The 16,697-nt window shown below is 35.6% G+C and overlaps 1 protein-coding gene across 2 annotated transcripts; it reads right to left on the minus strand.

Moving 5' to 3' along the window:
• Nucleotides 1-556: 556 nt before the first annotated feature.
• Nucleotides 557-14,635, minus strand: LOC126631954 (probable nucleoredoxin 2). 2 transcript variants are annotated; one of them, XM_050302169.1, is made up of 7 exons: nucleotides 14,502-14,635; nucleotides 6,291-6,610; nucleotides 2,852-3,346; nucleotides 1,857-2,491; nucleotides 1,164-1,291; nucleotides 981-1,080; nucleotides 557-840 (listed from the first exon to the last, which is right to left on the minus strand). In XM_050302169.1, exons 2-5 carry the CDS (start codon nucleotides 6,462-6,464, stop codon nucleotides 1,264-1,266), a joined length of 1,332 nt encoding a protein of 443 aa, XP_050158126.1. In that variant the 5' UTR covers nucleotides 6,465-6,610; nucleotides 14,502-14,635; the 3' UTR covers nucleotides 557-840; nucleotides 981-1,080; nucleotides 1,164-1,263. The 2 variants fall into 2 exon arrangements, with proteins under 2 accessions (XP_050158126.1, XP_050158127.1); XM_050302170.1 differs by lacking the exon at nucleotides 6,291-6,610 and having other exon boundaries at nucleotides 14,206-14,619.
• Nucleotides 14,636-16,697: the final 2,062 nt, after the last annotated feature.

Genomic DNA, 16,697 nt, shown 5'->3' on the forward strand with positions numbered 1-16,697 from the left:
GGGCTTGACGCGCCTGCGATAAGGAAGCTGTGAAGGGGTTTAGAAATTGGAGCAGTGTTTTGTGCAGATTTTCTAGCAGATTCAGAGGTTGCCTTGTCATGGTTTCCTCTGCAACCGGTTCCCTCCAAAAGTGCCAACCAGAATACCAGAACACCAGAACAAAATATGTCCACGTTTGAGCGACATGTCGTGTAATCTTTATCTTAATCATGCGATCTAATTACATAGCAGCCCCTGAGGTTCGAGCCCGCTGTTAAAAAAAAAAAAAAAAACACAAAATGTTTCATTTTTTTTCACATTACTACCTAACATTTGCATAATTTTTTGTCTAACCGAAATCTGAGCTTCCACGTGGTACACTGATAGGTAACGGAGGAGGCCTAAATAGTTAGGCACAAAAAAAGTTCTAGTTAAGAATTTAATGACTTTAAGGTAGTAACTTGAAAACAAAAGAAAATGTTTTGTCGTTTTTCGAATGTGAGACCCCAAGTTTTACAGCCAGTAGACACAACAATTTAGTGCCTAATGTTCGTCAAATTTTATTTTTGACTAAAAGTTTGTAATAAGTACTGTTTATTTCCACTTCATAAATTTCATAATATAGAAAGCTTCAAAGCCAATTTAGCCCAACATATTTATATTTACAGCATGTAATTTGTATATTATTATTATTAATTTGGCCATGTAGTGCGTATGATATATAACAGCTCTTGAGTTTGTTTATGGACATTGGTTTACTTTACATAGGCAGTCATGCAGAGCTTTGAGTTTATCATCAGAATCGTGACGGCCTCAAACCCTCATCATCTCCTCAAACTCCTCGTAATTGATTCTTCCATCCTACAAAAAATTTAAGCCTTCAGTCATCTGGAGAAACACTGGAGAAACACAATGGCAATATACATACATATACATATTCATACACGCGCAAATATATAAATGTGTGTACATATAATACGTATTTGTGTATAGATGATTACTTTATCTGTTTCCACATCATTCATGATTTCGTCAATAGTAGCGTCGCCCCCCATACCATATTCAATCATTGCTTGTCTCAGCTCATTTCTGGTGATAAACCTGAACAGCTTAAACCAGTCAATGATGATTCAGTAGAACTTAATTATCGAAAACTCTGGATTAATTAAATTGATTAAACTAACCCGCTATTATCCTTGTCGAAGAACTGGAAAGCCTTGTGCAAATGTTCGTCCCTCTCCAGTTTATGGCGATGCATGGTGGCAGTTATAAATTCGATGTAATCTAGAGTCCCGTTCTTATCAACGTCGGCCTAACCAGAAAAGAAGAACAAATTAATGTAAACTGGATATTATTAATGTCAAGGGAAATTCGAGCACTAAGATAAAAAAATTCGAGTACTGACGGCATCCATCAGCTGCTTTATTTCTGTAACGGAAAGCATGCCACGGAATAATTGAAACTTACAAGTATGCCGCGAAATGATTGCCAGGACTAAAGCCACGGGGAACAATGACAATGAATCGTAAAGATTAGATTGCATGTAGTTCAATATTCTAGTAAATTGGATGTTGGGTTTCCAACCACGTATGTTGGGTTAGAAATTTTCGAATCCTCCCCTTCCCCATAATAATAATTAAAAATAAAAAATAAAAATCGTACTGATTAGTAGCCAATGAATCATGAAGATCGATAATAACTGATGATGAAGTCCAACTTACTTTAAAAATTAGAAAAATGTTACAAATAAAATGATTAAATAGGGAATTAATTATTCTCAATCCCAAACCTTTGTTAAAAAACGAGATCACAAATTATATAATACAGCACAAGTTTAATTAGTAATTTAGTAATATTAATAAGCTTCAGTAAATCACCTATTGGTATTGGTATTGCTATTGGGAGTGGTAGCAGTCACACACTTGGGGTGCACCTCATATCCACATTCAAGACACTGGTAAGCCCAACCACATCCTTGTTCATCACAAGCACAACATATGAAGGGCCCTCCTCCGTTGCCCTCCGACACCAAATTCAGCTCGTGTCGATGCCCTCCGTGGTACACCGACCGAGGGAGGTTTTTAGCCTCTTCATCCATTTTCTTCTCCAGCAACTCCACTTTGGCATCCGTAAAGGGATACGCATTTTCTTTGTATAAATTTATAAGATTTCTGCCCTGCTGGGTCACAGTTTTACCATCAGGCCCTAAAATTACCAAAAGAGGGATACCCTTGACGTCAAAATGCTTGACAAGTTCTTTTATGTTTGGATCCCCAAAGGGCAACGCTAGCCATGGCATGGTGTTGAAGTATGAGTCGAACGAAGTTTGGTCACGATCACTCGACACAAATACTATCTCGAAGTCTTCTCCATCGTGATCATCCTCTAGCACTTTCTCCTTAATCATGTCGTAGATGGAGATCAACTTTGGAGTGAAATTAACGCACGGACGACACCATTGAGCTGAGAAGTAGAGTCCAATGGTTTTGCCACTCAATGAAGCAACTGACACCTGCGTGCACAAGAGATATAAAATAGGAGATTATATTCACATACCCCAAATTACTTCTCCCACACACTTATTTTTTTAATATTTTTTTTATCAAGGGTTAGTGGTGTGTAGAAAATATTAAAAAATTAAAAAGATGTGGGATAAGTAATTTGGGGTATGTGAATATAATATCTCATGCATATATGTTATACTGCAAGAGTTCTTTGTACATCATAGATGACATTGTCTAAAATATCTAATAGCATGTTGGTACGTTTTGAGAAAATAATATCAACACACTATCAACAACATTAAAAGTTTCTTAGCAAGATTATATGTACTTGGATAAAGGCATGCTCGAAAGTATAGACAAAATTTTACCTGTTTAGGCGTGGGGTGACCCAAAAGATAATCTCTATCATGGGTTGTTAGTAAATTGGTCAGAGTTTGGTTCTCATGCCTCGCTCTCTCCTCATCTTGCAATTCCTCCAACCTTTGTTTTGTAAAAGGGAAGGCATCGACCCCGTAACGGTAGATAATTTCAACTCCATCATGCAACGTAGCCTCTTCCTTGTTATCATTAGGTTGCAAAATAACCAAGCTGGGAATACTTTCCACATCAAACTTACGGTTCAAGGCTTTCTTGGTGTCCAAGTCAGAAAAAGGAATCGCCAGCCACGGCATGCATGCATGGTATTTGTTAAAGGCTTCAGAGTCTTCGTCAGATGACACGTACACAATCTCAAAGTTGGACCCACTGCTCTTCAGCTGCTCGTAGATGCCAACTAGGACTTGGTTGAAGTTCCAGCATGGCGGGTACCAATTGGCTGAGAAGTAGAGGCCTATTATCTTCTCATTAAGATCAGAAACTTTCACCTGCAATATATTAAAATGTTAAATGTAAATTTAAGGGCCTATGTGGATGCCTAATGTCCTTTTACTCACTTACATATTTCTTTGTATTCCTTTAAATAATATTTATAGAAATCACTCTTCAAAACTAATTTCATAATTTATGATGATTAGTGCATTACTAGGACCCACAAAACAAAATATTTAAAAAGTAAAAACACATTAAATTTTATATGTCAAATTGATCTCACACAATCTCTATGTCAATTTCCGTAATATTGACATACCGCCCAAAGTGTTCAAAAAAAAATTATGTGGCATTCTATGTAAGATTTAGCATCTCCTTTCAAGATATTCTAATTAAAATTGTTTACTTTAATTAACTTTTCTTTAATGTACACTAATTTCTTTGGAATCAACTATAAGAAAATTACGTGGCATTCTACGTAAAATTTAGCCTCTCCTTTAAAAATGCTCTAATTAAAATTATTTCCTTAATTAACTTTTCTTTAACCTACACTAATTTCTTTGGAATCAACCATAGAGTACGTAATTAACATAGTAATGATGGGTCTCTAAAAATACCTTAACCGAATGAAATAATGTAAGAATAGTAATACACTTACTATCTATTTATATCATTTCTCTAATAAAAGTAAAACTCACTAACATATATGGATCTATTTCTATTAGAGAAATAATACAAATAAATGATGAACATATAATTTTTTGATATTGTAAGGTTTAGCGCGTAAGATTATAAAGAATAAAGATATTGACCAAGACCTTTTCATTTATAAAACATATACGTCCTTTATTATTTTCATTATTCCACGCCAAATACTTATCCAAAGTGCTCGGTGCATGGACCAGAAGCATCTGGAAGTAGGTGTGGACCGCCTGAATAATTCCGACAAGAGGGATACATCGATCAATGAGCTGAAATTTGCCGGTTTTCACCCAAAGTAAAGAATCTAGTTAAGCTTGAAAGCGGATGTTGTACCAAATAAACATGCAGGTGGATGGCCGTGGATGGACCGCGTGTTGCCCCGGTAACATTGATGTGGGACGGAATTGACATTAGGGTGCCACATGTCGATTTAGACAATCAACAATGCGTGGTTGTCCATCTTTGATTGTGACACCACTTTATCATGTTCATCTCGTGACAAATAGCATCAAAATTTTCTGCGTTTCTGCTTTGGTTTGGTAATTTCAATCTTCAACACTCACAGAATAAATTACTGAGAATAATAAGTTACTTCAATGGTGAGGTAGATAGAGTGATCGATAAGAAATAAGTTTGAGGATTTGGTTCCTCTCTTTAGCAGGGGTCTGAATCCTGATCAAATAATATGGATCGTTGAATTTTGATTCAACGACTACAATTATTATAACTTTTAAATAACTCTCTATTTGTAGTCGTTGAATTCCTTTGTTATCTGATCAGGAGGATTCAGACCATCTGCTCAAGAGATGATCCAAATCCAAGTTTGAGATTAATCTTCTTTGGTAATGAAATTACTTTAAAAATGTACAGATCATTAAGCACATAATATGTTGTTGAGCCAAGAGAGGTTTCAGTTTTTCTTTGGAGAGGTCGTCAACAATTAAATTCTTTAATTTAAAACGAATTTTCGTGTACTCAAATGTTTGATCATCATAAAGGAGGGTGGATGACCTCGAACCTCATAATTAAAGGGCTATATCTAAAAAACCTTATAATCACTTATAATTATTCATAAAATGACAATACAATCACTCTGAATATTGCTCTTAGAAGAATCTCCAAAAGATGTAGCAATTGAATAGAGAGTTAAATTTGTTGTCGCGCAAGAAAAATGCATCTCAAACAGAGGGAGTAACCCTTAGCAAATTGAAGAATTAGCAATTGACCTTGCATTTCTTCAAGTGAGCAAATTAAGTCCCACTATATATTTTGCTAAAAATATTATTTAGTAAAGATTTTGAAACTAAAATTTGGGCTTAGACGATAAGATAAAAGTTAAACATATTTATATTTTAAATTGAAGGATGAAATTTGAAGAGTTAGTTGAAAATTAAGTTGGAGTGACAAATTTTTAAAGTAGCATAGTGTGAAATGGGTTAACAAATAACACTATAAGAAAATTTTACTAACTCCCTTAGAGATTGTCTAAGATGGTGTTTAGAAGATTTACATATTTTGATGAAATTTGTCAAATACGTACTGTAAATTTCCCTTTTCTTTGTTATATAGATCATCAGCATAGCATGCACTTACGTAAACGTTCTTTTTCCTTCAGCAAGCATGAATTGTGAGAAAAGCTTTACGTAATTTACGCTCTCTTGCATGAAATACTTAATAAACCAAGACGTACGTGTGTGTGTGTGTGTGTGTTATGCATAACTCATAGACTCACAATACATCTAAAATTCAGCTCAACAAATAAGAAAATTTATCATAAGTGCAAGCACACAATTTAAAATTGTAACATTCAAAACTCGATCGTTCTTATCTTGTTGAATCTTGACATTTTCTAATCCTCGATCAAGAGACTCGCAAATATCCCCAAGAACAACACGATCATGTATTATCGTCTTGTTAAATTAGTTTTGTACTACACACACACACACACACACACACACACACACACATATACATATGGACCTCCATTAAATCTAAGATTATAAATTTTCATCTTGTTCAAGGATTAACGGGAAGATATGCAGCTATGTTTTTAGTCATATTTTATGTTTTGCAGAGAAAGTACATATCTCAGATCCATCTCAGAATTATTAAATCGGATTGAATAAAAATTCCGACAAAAATATTCGTTTCATGTTCCGTATATCTTTGGATTTTTATCCATAAGAGAAAACTGTTTTCAGTCAGGTGTTTGTCTCTAAATTTCAGTTAGACTTTTCTTCTCCTTCGGAAGGAACAAAATTAAAAGGAAAAAACCTTAATTTACTGAAAGAGAGATACCTGGTTTCCAGTCGGACAAAGAAGGTAGTCACGATCTTTGGAGGCCAGGAGAGATGAGACTCTTGAGCTCGAGACGGGGTCGGAGGCAGCAGCGCCACCATACCCACCACCACCACCACCGTTGCTTACTGCAGCTTCAGAACCATGACTGATCTTCACGTTCATCTCCTTCATATCGATCTCTTTCTCTGCCACTGGCACAATATGGATTGAAGACAGAAGAGAGAGAGAGCGCTGTAGGAGCTCAAGAAAAATCAATCAAAAAATAGTAGAGCCTCCACTACCATCCTTCCAACTCCTTATATTCCATTCCAAAGAACCTTATTCCAACACGTCATTACATCCAATACTAATTAGGGAACTTTAACGAAAAGCACCCGGTACGGTTCACTTTAACGAAAAGTCACATTTTTACACTAAAAAGTCAATCCTGGTACTATTCACTTTACTCTTTATTTTGTCCTTATCATTAAAACTCAAAATTTTCAAGCACTTTTCATTAGTTTTCCTTACTAATTAAGCCCCCTCCACATCATACATACATCCGAAAATCTGCCCCCAACTCAACCCTAGAGACTCTGATTTCCTACTTCTCAATTGCCTTTTGCAAAGCTGCTGCTTCTCCAATCACTACCTCGTTTTGTACCCAAAAAAACCAACTTTTAGTCTGTCCTTAGTGTGAAAGGTCAACCCTAACCAACCAGAAGGTGACACACGTCTAGGTCTTTGAATGGTGGATAGCTATGAATTCTAATTATCAGGGCAAAGGAGGCAAGGTCCGTGTAGTCATAAAAGGACTTTTGAGTAGATGGTTTTTGATTTTATAAAAGCCAAAACCAACCGAGGGACACATGTCCGTCGCTACTTATTTCCATTCTCTTTAATAAACTTTTATATTCATGCTTTTTCCAGGAAAATGTGAGCCCCTTCACGCACCAGCTGCATTATTTTTTTTAGAATAATCTTTGCAAATCTCTTGGACTGACCAATTTTTATTTTGCAAATTTTAAAAGGAGTTCCTAGTTTTATGGAAAAATATTTCAAACAGAGACTGTTTAGCAATATGAACAGGTCAAATAATTGAACCGTTCATCGTTTATATATTTTGTTGGTTTATTGATATATTTCAATGACTAAATGATATTCATTTCGAATAAATTTTTTATTACTTATTTTGTCAACTAATTTTTGGTTAAATTTCAATTTTTTTTAACCATAAATCAAGGTCACATAAGCAAATTAAAAAAAATATATATATACATATATATATATATCGTTGCAATCAAATTCTTACTTTGCTATTGAGTACATTCCGATTATTGTCTTCTCGTGAATTGCTCTCAAATCTATTTCTTTTCTTAACATAACACATCTCGTGGGCAGATAAATAATCACAAAAAATTTTGCCATTTTAAAAAGGTCATTCTCGAAAAATGATTCTCTTCAAATTCCTTCATCTTAATCCATCAAATTAGAGAATTTGTGTTATTGAAATTTGATATAACGATTACAAACAAAGATTAACTTTAAAAGTTATAATAACTTCAATCATTGAATTAAATTTCAATGATATAGATTCCCTAATTTAATTGATTAAAAGGAAATAATCCGAAGACGATCATTTCCGTCATTCTCCTTCTCCACCCGCCAAACTTGAGTGAACCAGTTAGGTTTTTAGAAACCATCGAAACGCAACAACTTAGGGTAACGTGGAGCTCAACATAATCAAGTTATAGGGTTTTGCCGCAGTAACCCTAATCCAAAACGATTTAGAATCTAACGTGGTCCCACCGGAAGCTATCTGCCGAACATCGAGGCCACCTGTCTTTCCTGGCTGCATCGTCCAAGCAAGAAAAAGCCAAAAGTGATCGTCGTCCAAGCAGAGATCGTGAACTGCACTGCAAGACAGCCAGTGTTGGGTCGTGGCCGATTCAGGAAGACACACGTGGAATGTTTTGTCCACAAGCCTGATTTAGAGTATGCGGGCGGGGGCCCACCACCCAAGGTTGACTCACGTGGGTCGTCGTTAGCTGATGACAAGTGCCTAAGTTTGGTTATCTTCTTAATCTTTGTTTAAACAACATGGTAGGTTTTTTATTGGGGTCATTTTTTTTAATTTTTTTTTAATAATAAAACTGATATCCAACACATTAATATAAATATATATTCCCATACAGACTTTGTGAAGAGGCTAGTAGGGTTAGGAAAATGAAACACCCTTCTGAACTCAAACTCCTTTTGTTCCTTTCTCTCTAAAAACAATAAACTTAATTATTGAAAAAAAAAAAAAGGAAAAAACAAAACCAGAGTTATTAGGCCGAACGGCGAAACGGCAAGGCACTGTGTGCAATGTTAGTTGGAATTGAAGTACGAATCTCTTTTTATCGTCCCCTTTCTTTTCTTTCTCTCGTATTTTTTTCTTGTCTTTTTTTTAATACAAAACGTTAAAAATAAGATATTGACGTGACTTAATAGTAACCGTTTAAAATTTTGGAGCACAATTCTTGACCACCATTTTAGGCACCGATTCTAGCTTCAGCTGGAGTCGGTTGCCACTTTTTCCTTTCCTTTGTTTTCTCCTCTTTTTCCCTTTCTGCTGCTTTTTCCCCCTCCTCCTCATCTTGATTTGCCCTCTTCTTCTTCTCTTGATGTCATCCCTTTTCCTCCTTCATATGCGTTTCGATCTTCAGCCACACTTGCGTTCGAGTTGGTGTTGTGAGTTTCGGTGTTTCGACTGACTCAGGTGTTCCCAACACCACCACCTTATCTTTGTTGTTTGCCAGATTGGCAGTGTTGCTCATGGTGTTCCATGGGCTTCCTTTGTTATCCTTACTTTATGGCTGTGCTAAGGGAGCAGATCAGTGTTGGATGATACGATTGAAGAGGCGATGTTTAGTGGTGGGCATGAATTTTTGCAGGTTGAGATGCACTGTCCTTGTCCTAGTGGAGGCGGTAGTAGCGGACTTCTCGGCTTTTGTTTGTTTTTTCTGTTTTTGGGTCTTAGCTGTTTGGTTGGCCTTTTTGTTAGTTTGGGGTTTGGCCCGTGTTTTTCTATTTTCCAGTTATAGTCCTTTTTGGTTTGTGTATTTTGTAAGTGGGCTAGTAGTATGTAAACTTGTGTTGTGTGTTTAATAAAATTTCCTGGTGATCTTTTTGGATCCCACTTGACCAAAATATATATATATATATATAGGGATGTGCTATCCACACATACCATTTTCCTTCTCACACACTCCTTGATAATTTCTGTTCATTGATCTTCTTCAATTCATTCGATCCGAAAATTAAAAAGGTGTGAGAAATAAAATGAGGTGTGTGTATATCACACCCCTATATATATAGTTGCACACACCCCTATATATATAGTTGTGTTTCACGTGCGAACTAGGTTGGGTTCATGTGTATCTACCTTTCATGTTACATTGGGCTTTAGGTTGTACAGTTCAAAATAATGTTTTGGGCTACACTGGATTTTTGTTGAATTACCCTCGACATTAACATATGCCCATGTTAATTTTTCGGATTGGATCAATTTTTTCATATCTTGAGCCCAATTGAAAATGAAATTTCTTTCGTTTATACAGAATATATTTTACTTTAAATTAATCTAAGTAATAGAAAGATGACGTAGTTTGAAGTTATAACCATGAAACCAATTTGTATTATAAGTAGTATCTTATTTTTATGATAAAATGAAATGTCCCTTAATTTCTTGAGAGGGATTGTTGCTCTTAGTAGCCGCCTTCATGTCTGCACTTTTTTTTTTTGTAAGGAAGCGGGGAATACAACTCAAAGCTAACTTAAAACGTCAGAGGAAACAAAGGGAATTCGAAATACCCCATAAGTATCATCCATGAACGCTGATCCAGTCCAAGCAAGAGGCTGATTGGGTCATCATGTGTTTTGCTTGGGTTTGTTTGCCTTTTGGCCTAGTTGCAGCTTATTTTTATGTTTATCTCCTGTAACATCTTATATAAACGCCAAAATTCATATTAAAACTCCAGTTTGCCAACTGATCCACTGCATAATTCTTCTCCCTATAAATGTGTTTCAACTTATATATTCTCAATTGTCTTATCATTAGTCTAAAGCTTTGTATAATTGCGTCCACAAGATTAAGGTTATCGATAGGACTTTACCAACATACCAACATCCCTGCCCTTGCCCTAAATTGACAGCAAAGCCTCCCAACTAATCTCCATGATGATCCCTTAATACACCACCAACCCCAAATTCGTCTATAATTTATCATTCTAGAGCCATCAACATTTAGTTTCCACCAACTTATGCCTGGTGGATTCCAAGCAAATCAAATTTCTCTCTTATCAGGATTAATAGAAGTGTGTGGAGTTATTTAAACTTAGGGTAAATTACATAGTAGCCCCTTAGGTTTGAGGTCTATTACAATCTCATACAACATTTTTAAAACATTTTACTTTCATACTTCATGTACTATTTTATTTCAAAATAATACATCTGTTACATTTTTCATCAATCGATCCGTTAAGTGCTAACGTGGCTGCCACATTTATGCTACGTGGCTGCCAAATGTGTGACAAGTGGCCAAAAAAAAGATTTTTTTTTTAATTTTTTTTAAAAACCTAAATCTTCTAAATTTATAAATAAATAAAAATAAAAAAAAATTCAGATCCCATCACCCCACCCCCTCCCCCATACCTGAACCTTGAACAAAAAAAACAAAAAAACAAAAAACCAGAAAACCCAGATCCCACCCCCCCCGGCCGCCGAAGTCCATATCTCACCAACCCCTCCAAAAAAAACAAAAAAACAAAAAACCAGAAAACCCAGATCCCACCCCCCCCCCCCCGGCCGCCGAAGTCCATATCTCACCAACCCCTCCTACTCTGCACCCATCTTCACCTCCTCCGCGCACTCATCTTCCCCTCTTCCCCCCTCCCTCAACTCGAGCCCAACCTGCAACCCAAAAAGAAAAGAAAAAAAAAAACCACCCTTGCACACATCCTCTTCCATCATTTACACACCTCACTCCATAAATCCACACTCATTGGGGAAGATGGGATTTGGGTTGCAGGGAAAGGGAGATGAGTTTTTTTTTCTTTCTTTTCTTTTATGGGTTGCTGGTAGTGGTGCGGCGGAGGAGGTCGAGGATGGGTGCACGGTGAGTTTGGGGAAGAAACGGGTGGGTTGCAGGGAAGGAGCGGTTGGGGAAGATGAAGATGGGTTTTTTTATTTTTATTTTTTTTTAATTTAGAAGATTCAGGTTTAAAAAATAAAATTTCAAAAATTATTATTTTTGCCACGTGACACACATTTGGCAGCCACGTGGCATAAATGTGGTAGCCACGTCAGCACTTAACGAATCAATGGATAGAAAATGCAATGGATGTATTATTTTGAAATAAAATAGTACGTGAGTTATAAAAGTGAAATATTTTAAAGATGTTGTATGAGATTATAATAAATCTCAAACGTAATGAGCTATTATGTAATTTACCCTTAAACTTAACAAGTAGACAAAAAGTATTAGTGGTGGGAAAGGACGTCTCTTAAGTTGAGGTTAAAAAAAAAACACTAAAAGATAGTGGCTCAACTCCACGTCCGTTAACATCCATTTTTTATGATGAATTTGAGTTTGTAGTGCGTATTGACTTATTACCTACTCCACATTTGTATGCTTGTGACACGATATTTTAACATTAGACAAACAAAATACATCATTGCAACACTCATAAATAACCAATGACTGATAATTGATACAAAAGTTTGGAGATTTGTTTTTGGTAAAACATTTGAGACTTTTGTTTACAACTAATGCTAGGCAGACTAAATTTTTTGACTAAATTTTCAAACCATGTAATGTATAACTAATAAGAAATAAATAAGTTAATCGATACTTAAGTAACAATTCAATCGTTAACAATCACGTCATATAATTTATTAAATTTTAGTCCAAAATAATTGGTCTTCCTAGTATTATCATTTACTTTCTTAATGCATAAATCCAATGATTGCGGAGGAATTATATCTTTGAAATTTCTTTTTTACCACTCACCCCTTGGTTGGCAACACAAAGCACGTGACGTGGCAGGATTTATGGTCCCAGCTGCCCAATTCTGTGGACACACCGATTACGGACTGGATTCATTGCTCGCAATCAACGGAAATAAATGAAGAAATCATTTGTGGAAGGAATTTCAATTTTCAGGTGGGAACTCATGAATCAAAGTTTGTTCGGCTTCCAATATATACATATAATATTAGTAGGAAAATTAACGTTAATATATGAGGTGACAAATAATCTATAGGGAAGTTATATGAGAGAATTCATGGAGAATCTCAATTTTGGAAATAAAGTTTTTTCAACATTGCCTCTGAATTTTGAGCATGTTCACTTAACAAAAGTTGGAAAAATGAAGGAATCAGAGAATGTAGAAAGAAAGAAAGTAAGAATAAACAATCAGATCAACACGTAAGGGAAAGTTCGTCGTGTTTATTAATTCCAATTTCAATTTTTATTCCTTGTAGTAAACATTCTTTTATTATGAAAGTGAGAGTGAAATTGGTTCCTGAGAATGCATCTATTGTTTACAGTTGCAAGAGATGCCGATATTAGATGCCACATTCAGGAACAAATTTCACTATTTAGCATATTCCATCATATTTAGCATCTAATGTCGACATCATTTACAACTGTACCACTATTTCTTATGTCATTGTTATAGTATTGTAATTTTGTTGAATCGCTTTGTTTGAAGAAAAAAAAGAGAAGAAAAAGTCCGTAAAAATGGAAATTATATATATGTAGGTTGATACAACTAGGAAATTAATTAATTTGACAATAAACAATAACAATCTAGTGGCTAATTAATTACAATATTTCTGTCAATAGAGTAGCAAAATGAAACCACATGCAGATAGCTTTTGCTTTTCTTTAGTTTCGTAATCAGCACGGATTTTCAGAAACATCGAGAGACTGATCATATTTATATTTTAAATTGAAGGATGAAATTTGAAGAGTTAGTTGAAAATTAAGTTGGAGTGACAAATTTTTATAGTATAGTGTCAAATGGGTTAACAAATAACACTTTAAGAAAATTTTACTAACTCCCTAAGAGATTGTCTAAGATGGTGTTTAGAAGATTTACATATTTTGATGAAATTTGTCAAATACGTACTGTAAATTTCCCTTTTCTTTGTTCTATAGATCATCAGCATAGCATGCACTTACGTAAACGTTCTTTTTCCTTCAGCAAGCATGAATTGTGAGAAAAGCTTTACGTAATTTACGCACTCTTGCATGAAATACTTAATAAACAAAGACGTACGCGTACGTGTGTGTGTGTGTGTGTGTATTATGCATAACTCATAGACTCACAATACATCTAAAATTCAGCTCAACAAAATAAGAAAATTTATCATAAGTGCAAGCACACAAATTTAAAATTGTAACATTCAAAACTCGATCGTTCTTATCTTGTTGAATCTTGACATTTTCTAATCCTCGATCAAGAGACTCGCAAATATCCCCAAGAAAAACACGATCATGTATTATCGTCTTGTTAAATTAGTTTTGTACTACACACACACACACACACACACACACATACATATGGACCTCCATTAAATATAAGATTATAAATCTTCATCTTGTTTAAGGATTAACGGGAAGATATGCAGCTATGTTTTTAGTCATATTTTATGTTTTGCAGAGATAGTACATATCTCAGATCCATCTCAGAATTATTAAATCGGATTGCATAAAAATTCCGACAAAAATATTCGTTTTATGTTCCGTATATCTTTGGATTTTTATCCATAAGAGAAAACTGTTTTCAGTCAGGTGTTTTTCTCTAAATTTCAGTTAGACTTTTCTTCTCCTTCGGAAGGAACAAAATTAAAAGGAAAAAACCTTAATTTACTGAAAGAGAGATACCTGGTTTCCAGTCGGAGAAAGAAGGTAGTCACGATCTTTGGAGGCCAGGAGAGATGAGACTCTTGAGCTCGAGACGGGGTCGGAGGCAGCAGCGCCACCATACCCACCACCACCACCGTTGCTTACTGCAGCTTCAGAACCATGACCGATCTTCACGTTCATCTCCTTCATATCGATCTCTTTCTCTGCCACTGGCACAATATGGATTGAAGACAGAAGAGAGAGAGAGCGCCGTAGGAGCTCAAGAAAAATCAATCAAAAATAGTAGAGCCTCCACTACTATCCTTCCAAAGAACCTTATTCCAACACGTCATTACATCCAATATTAATTAAGCCCCCCTCCCCATCATACATACATCCGAAAATCTGCCCCCAACCCAACCCTAGAGACTCTGATTTCCTACTTCTCAATTGCTTTTTGCAAAACTGCTGCTTCTCCAATCACTACCTCGTTTTGTACCCAAACAAAACCAACTTTTAGTCTGTCCTTAGTGTGAAAGGTCAACCCTAACCAACCAGAAGGTGACACACGTCTAGGTCTTTGAATGGTGGATAGCTATGAATTCTAATTATCAAGGCAAAGGAGGCAAGGTCCGCGTAGTCATAAAAGGACTTTTGAGTTGATGGTTTTTGATTTATGAAAGCCAAAACCAACAGAGGGACACATGTCCATCGCGACTTATTTCCATTCTCTTTAAACAACTTTTATATTCATGCTTTTTCCAGGAAAATGTGAGCCCCTTCACGCACCAGCTGCATTATTTTTTTAAGAATAATCTTTGCAAATCTCTTGGGACTGACTTATTTTTATTTTACAAATTTTATAAGGAATTCCTAGTTTTATGGTAAATTATTTCAAACAGAGACTGTTTAGTAATATAAGCGGGTCAAATAATTGAACCGTTCATCATTTATATATTTTGTTGGTTTATTGATATATTTCAATGACTAAACAATATTTATTTCGAATAAATTTTTTATTACTTATTTTGTCAACTAATTTTTGGTTAAATTTCAATTTTCTTCAACTATAAATCAAGGTCATGTAAGCAAATTAAAAATAAAAAAAAATCTATCCTCGTTGCAATCAAATTCTTACTTTGCTGCTGAGTACATTCGGATTATTGTCTTCTCGTGATTTGCCTTCTTTATTCAAATCTATTTCTCTTTTTAACATAACACATCTCGTGGGCAAATAAATAACCACGAAAAATTTTGTCGTTTTATATAAATCATTCTCGAAAAATGATTATTTTCAGATTTTTTTTTCCTAATCTATTAAATTAAAGAATTTGTGTCATTGAAATTTGATATAATGACTACAAACAAAAATTCATTTTAAAAATTATAAAAACTTTAATCGTTAGATTAAATTTTAATAATATAGATCCCTTAATTAGTAGATTAAAAGGAAATAATCCAAAGATGATCCATTTCCGTCTTTCTCGCTCTCCACCCGCCAAACTTGAGTGACCAGTTAGGCTTTTAGAAACCATCAAAACGCAACAACTTAGGGTAACGTGGAGCTCTACATAATCAAGTTATAGGGTTTTGCCCCAGTAACCCTAATCCAAAACGATTTAGAATCTAACGTGGTCCCACCGGAAGCTATCGGCCGAACATCGAGGCCACCTGTCTTTCCTGGCTGCATCGTCCAAGCAAGAAAAAGCCAAAAGTGATCGTCGTCCAAGCAGAGATCGTGAACTGCAAGACAGCCAGTGTTGGGTCGTGGCCGATTCAGGAAGACACACGTGGAATGTTTTGTCTACACGCCTGATTTAGAGTCTTTGGGTAAAGTTGTTCGGGCGGGGGCCCACCACCCAAGGTTGACTCACGTGGGTCGTCGTTAGCTGATGACAAGTGCCTAAGTTTGGTTATCTTCTTAATCTTTGTTTAAACAACATGGTAGGTTTTTTATTGGGGTCATTTTTTTGTATTTTTAATAATAAAACTGATATCTAACACATTAGTATAAATATATTCCCATACAGACTTTGTGAAGAGGTTAGTAGCATTATGGAAATTAAATACCCTTCTGAACTTCTTCCCTCGGATTCGAAGCTCTCAACTCCTTTTGTTCCTTTCTCTCTGAAAAAAATTATTGAAAAAAAAGAAGGAAAAAACAAAACCAGAGTTATTAGGCCCAACAGCGAATCGGCAAGGCACTGTGTGCAATCGTTAGTTGGAATTCTCACACTTTTCTCTTTGTCTTTTTCTCTATACAAAAAGTTCAAAACAAGATGTTGACGTGACTTAATAGTAACCGTATAAAATTTTGGAGCACAATTCTTGACCACCATTTTAGGCGCCAATTCTAGCTTCGGTTGGAGTCGGTTGCCACTTTTTCCTTTCCTTTGTTTTCTCCTCTTTTTCCCTTCTTTGCTGCCTTTTCCCCCTCCTCCTCATCTTGATTTGCCCTCTTCTTCTTCCCTTGTTGTCATCCCTCTTCCTCCTTCATCTACGTTTCGATCTTCAGCCACACTTGCGTTCGA

The sequence above is a fragment of the Malus sylvestris genome, chromosome 8 (assembly GCF_916048215.2).
Source record: "Malus sylvestris chromosome 8, drMalSylv7.2, whole genome shotgun sequence".
Lineage (NCBI taxonomy): Eukaryota > Viridiplantae > Streptophyta > Magnoliopsida > Rosales > Rosaceae > Malus > Malus sylvestris.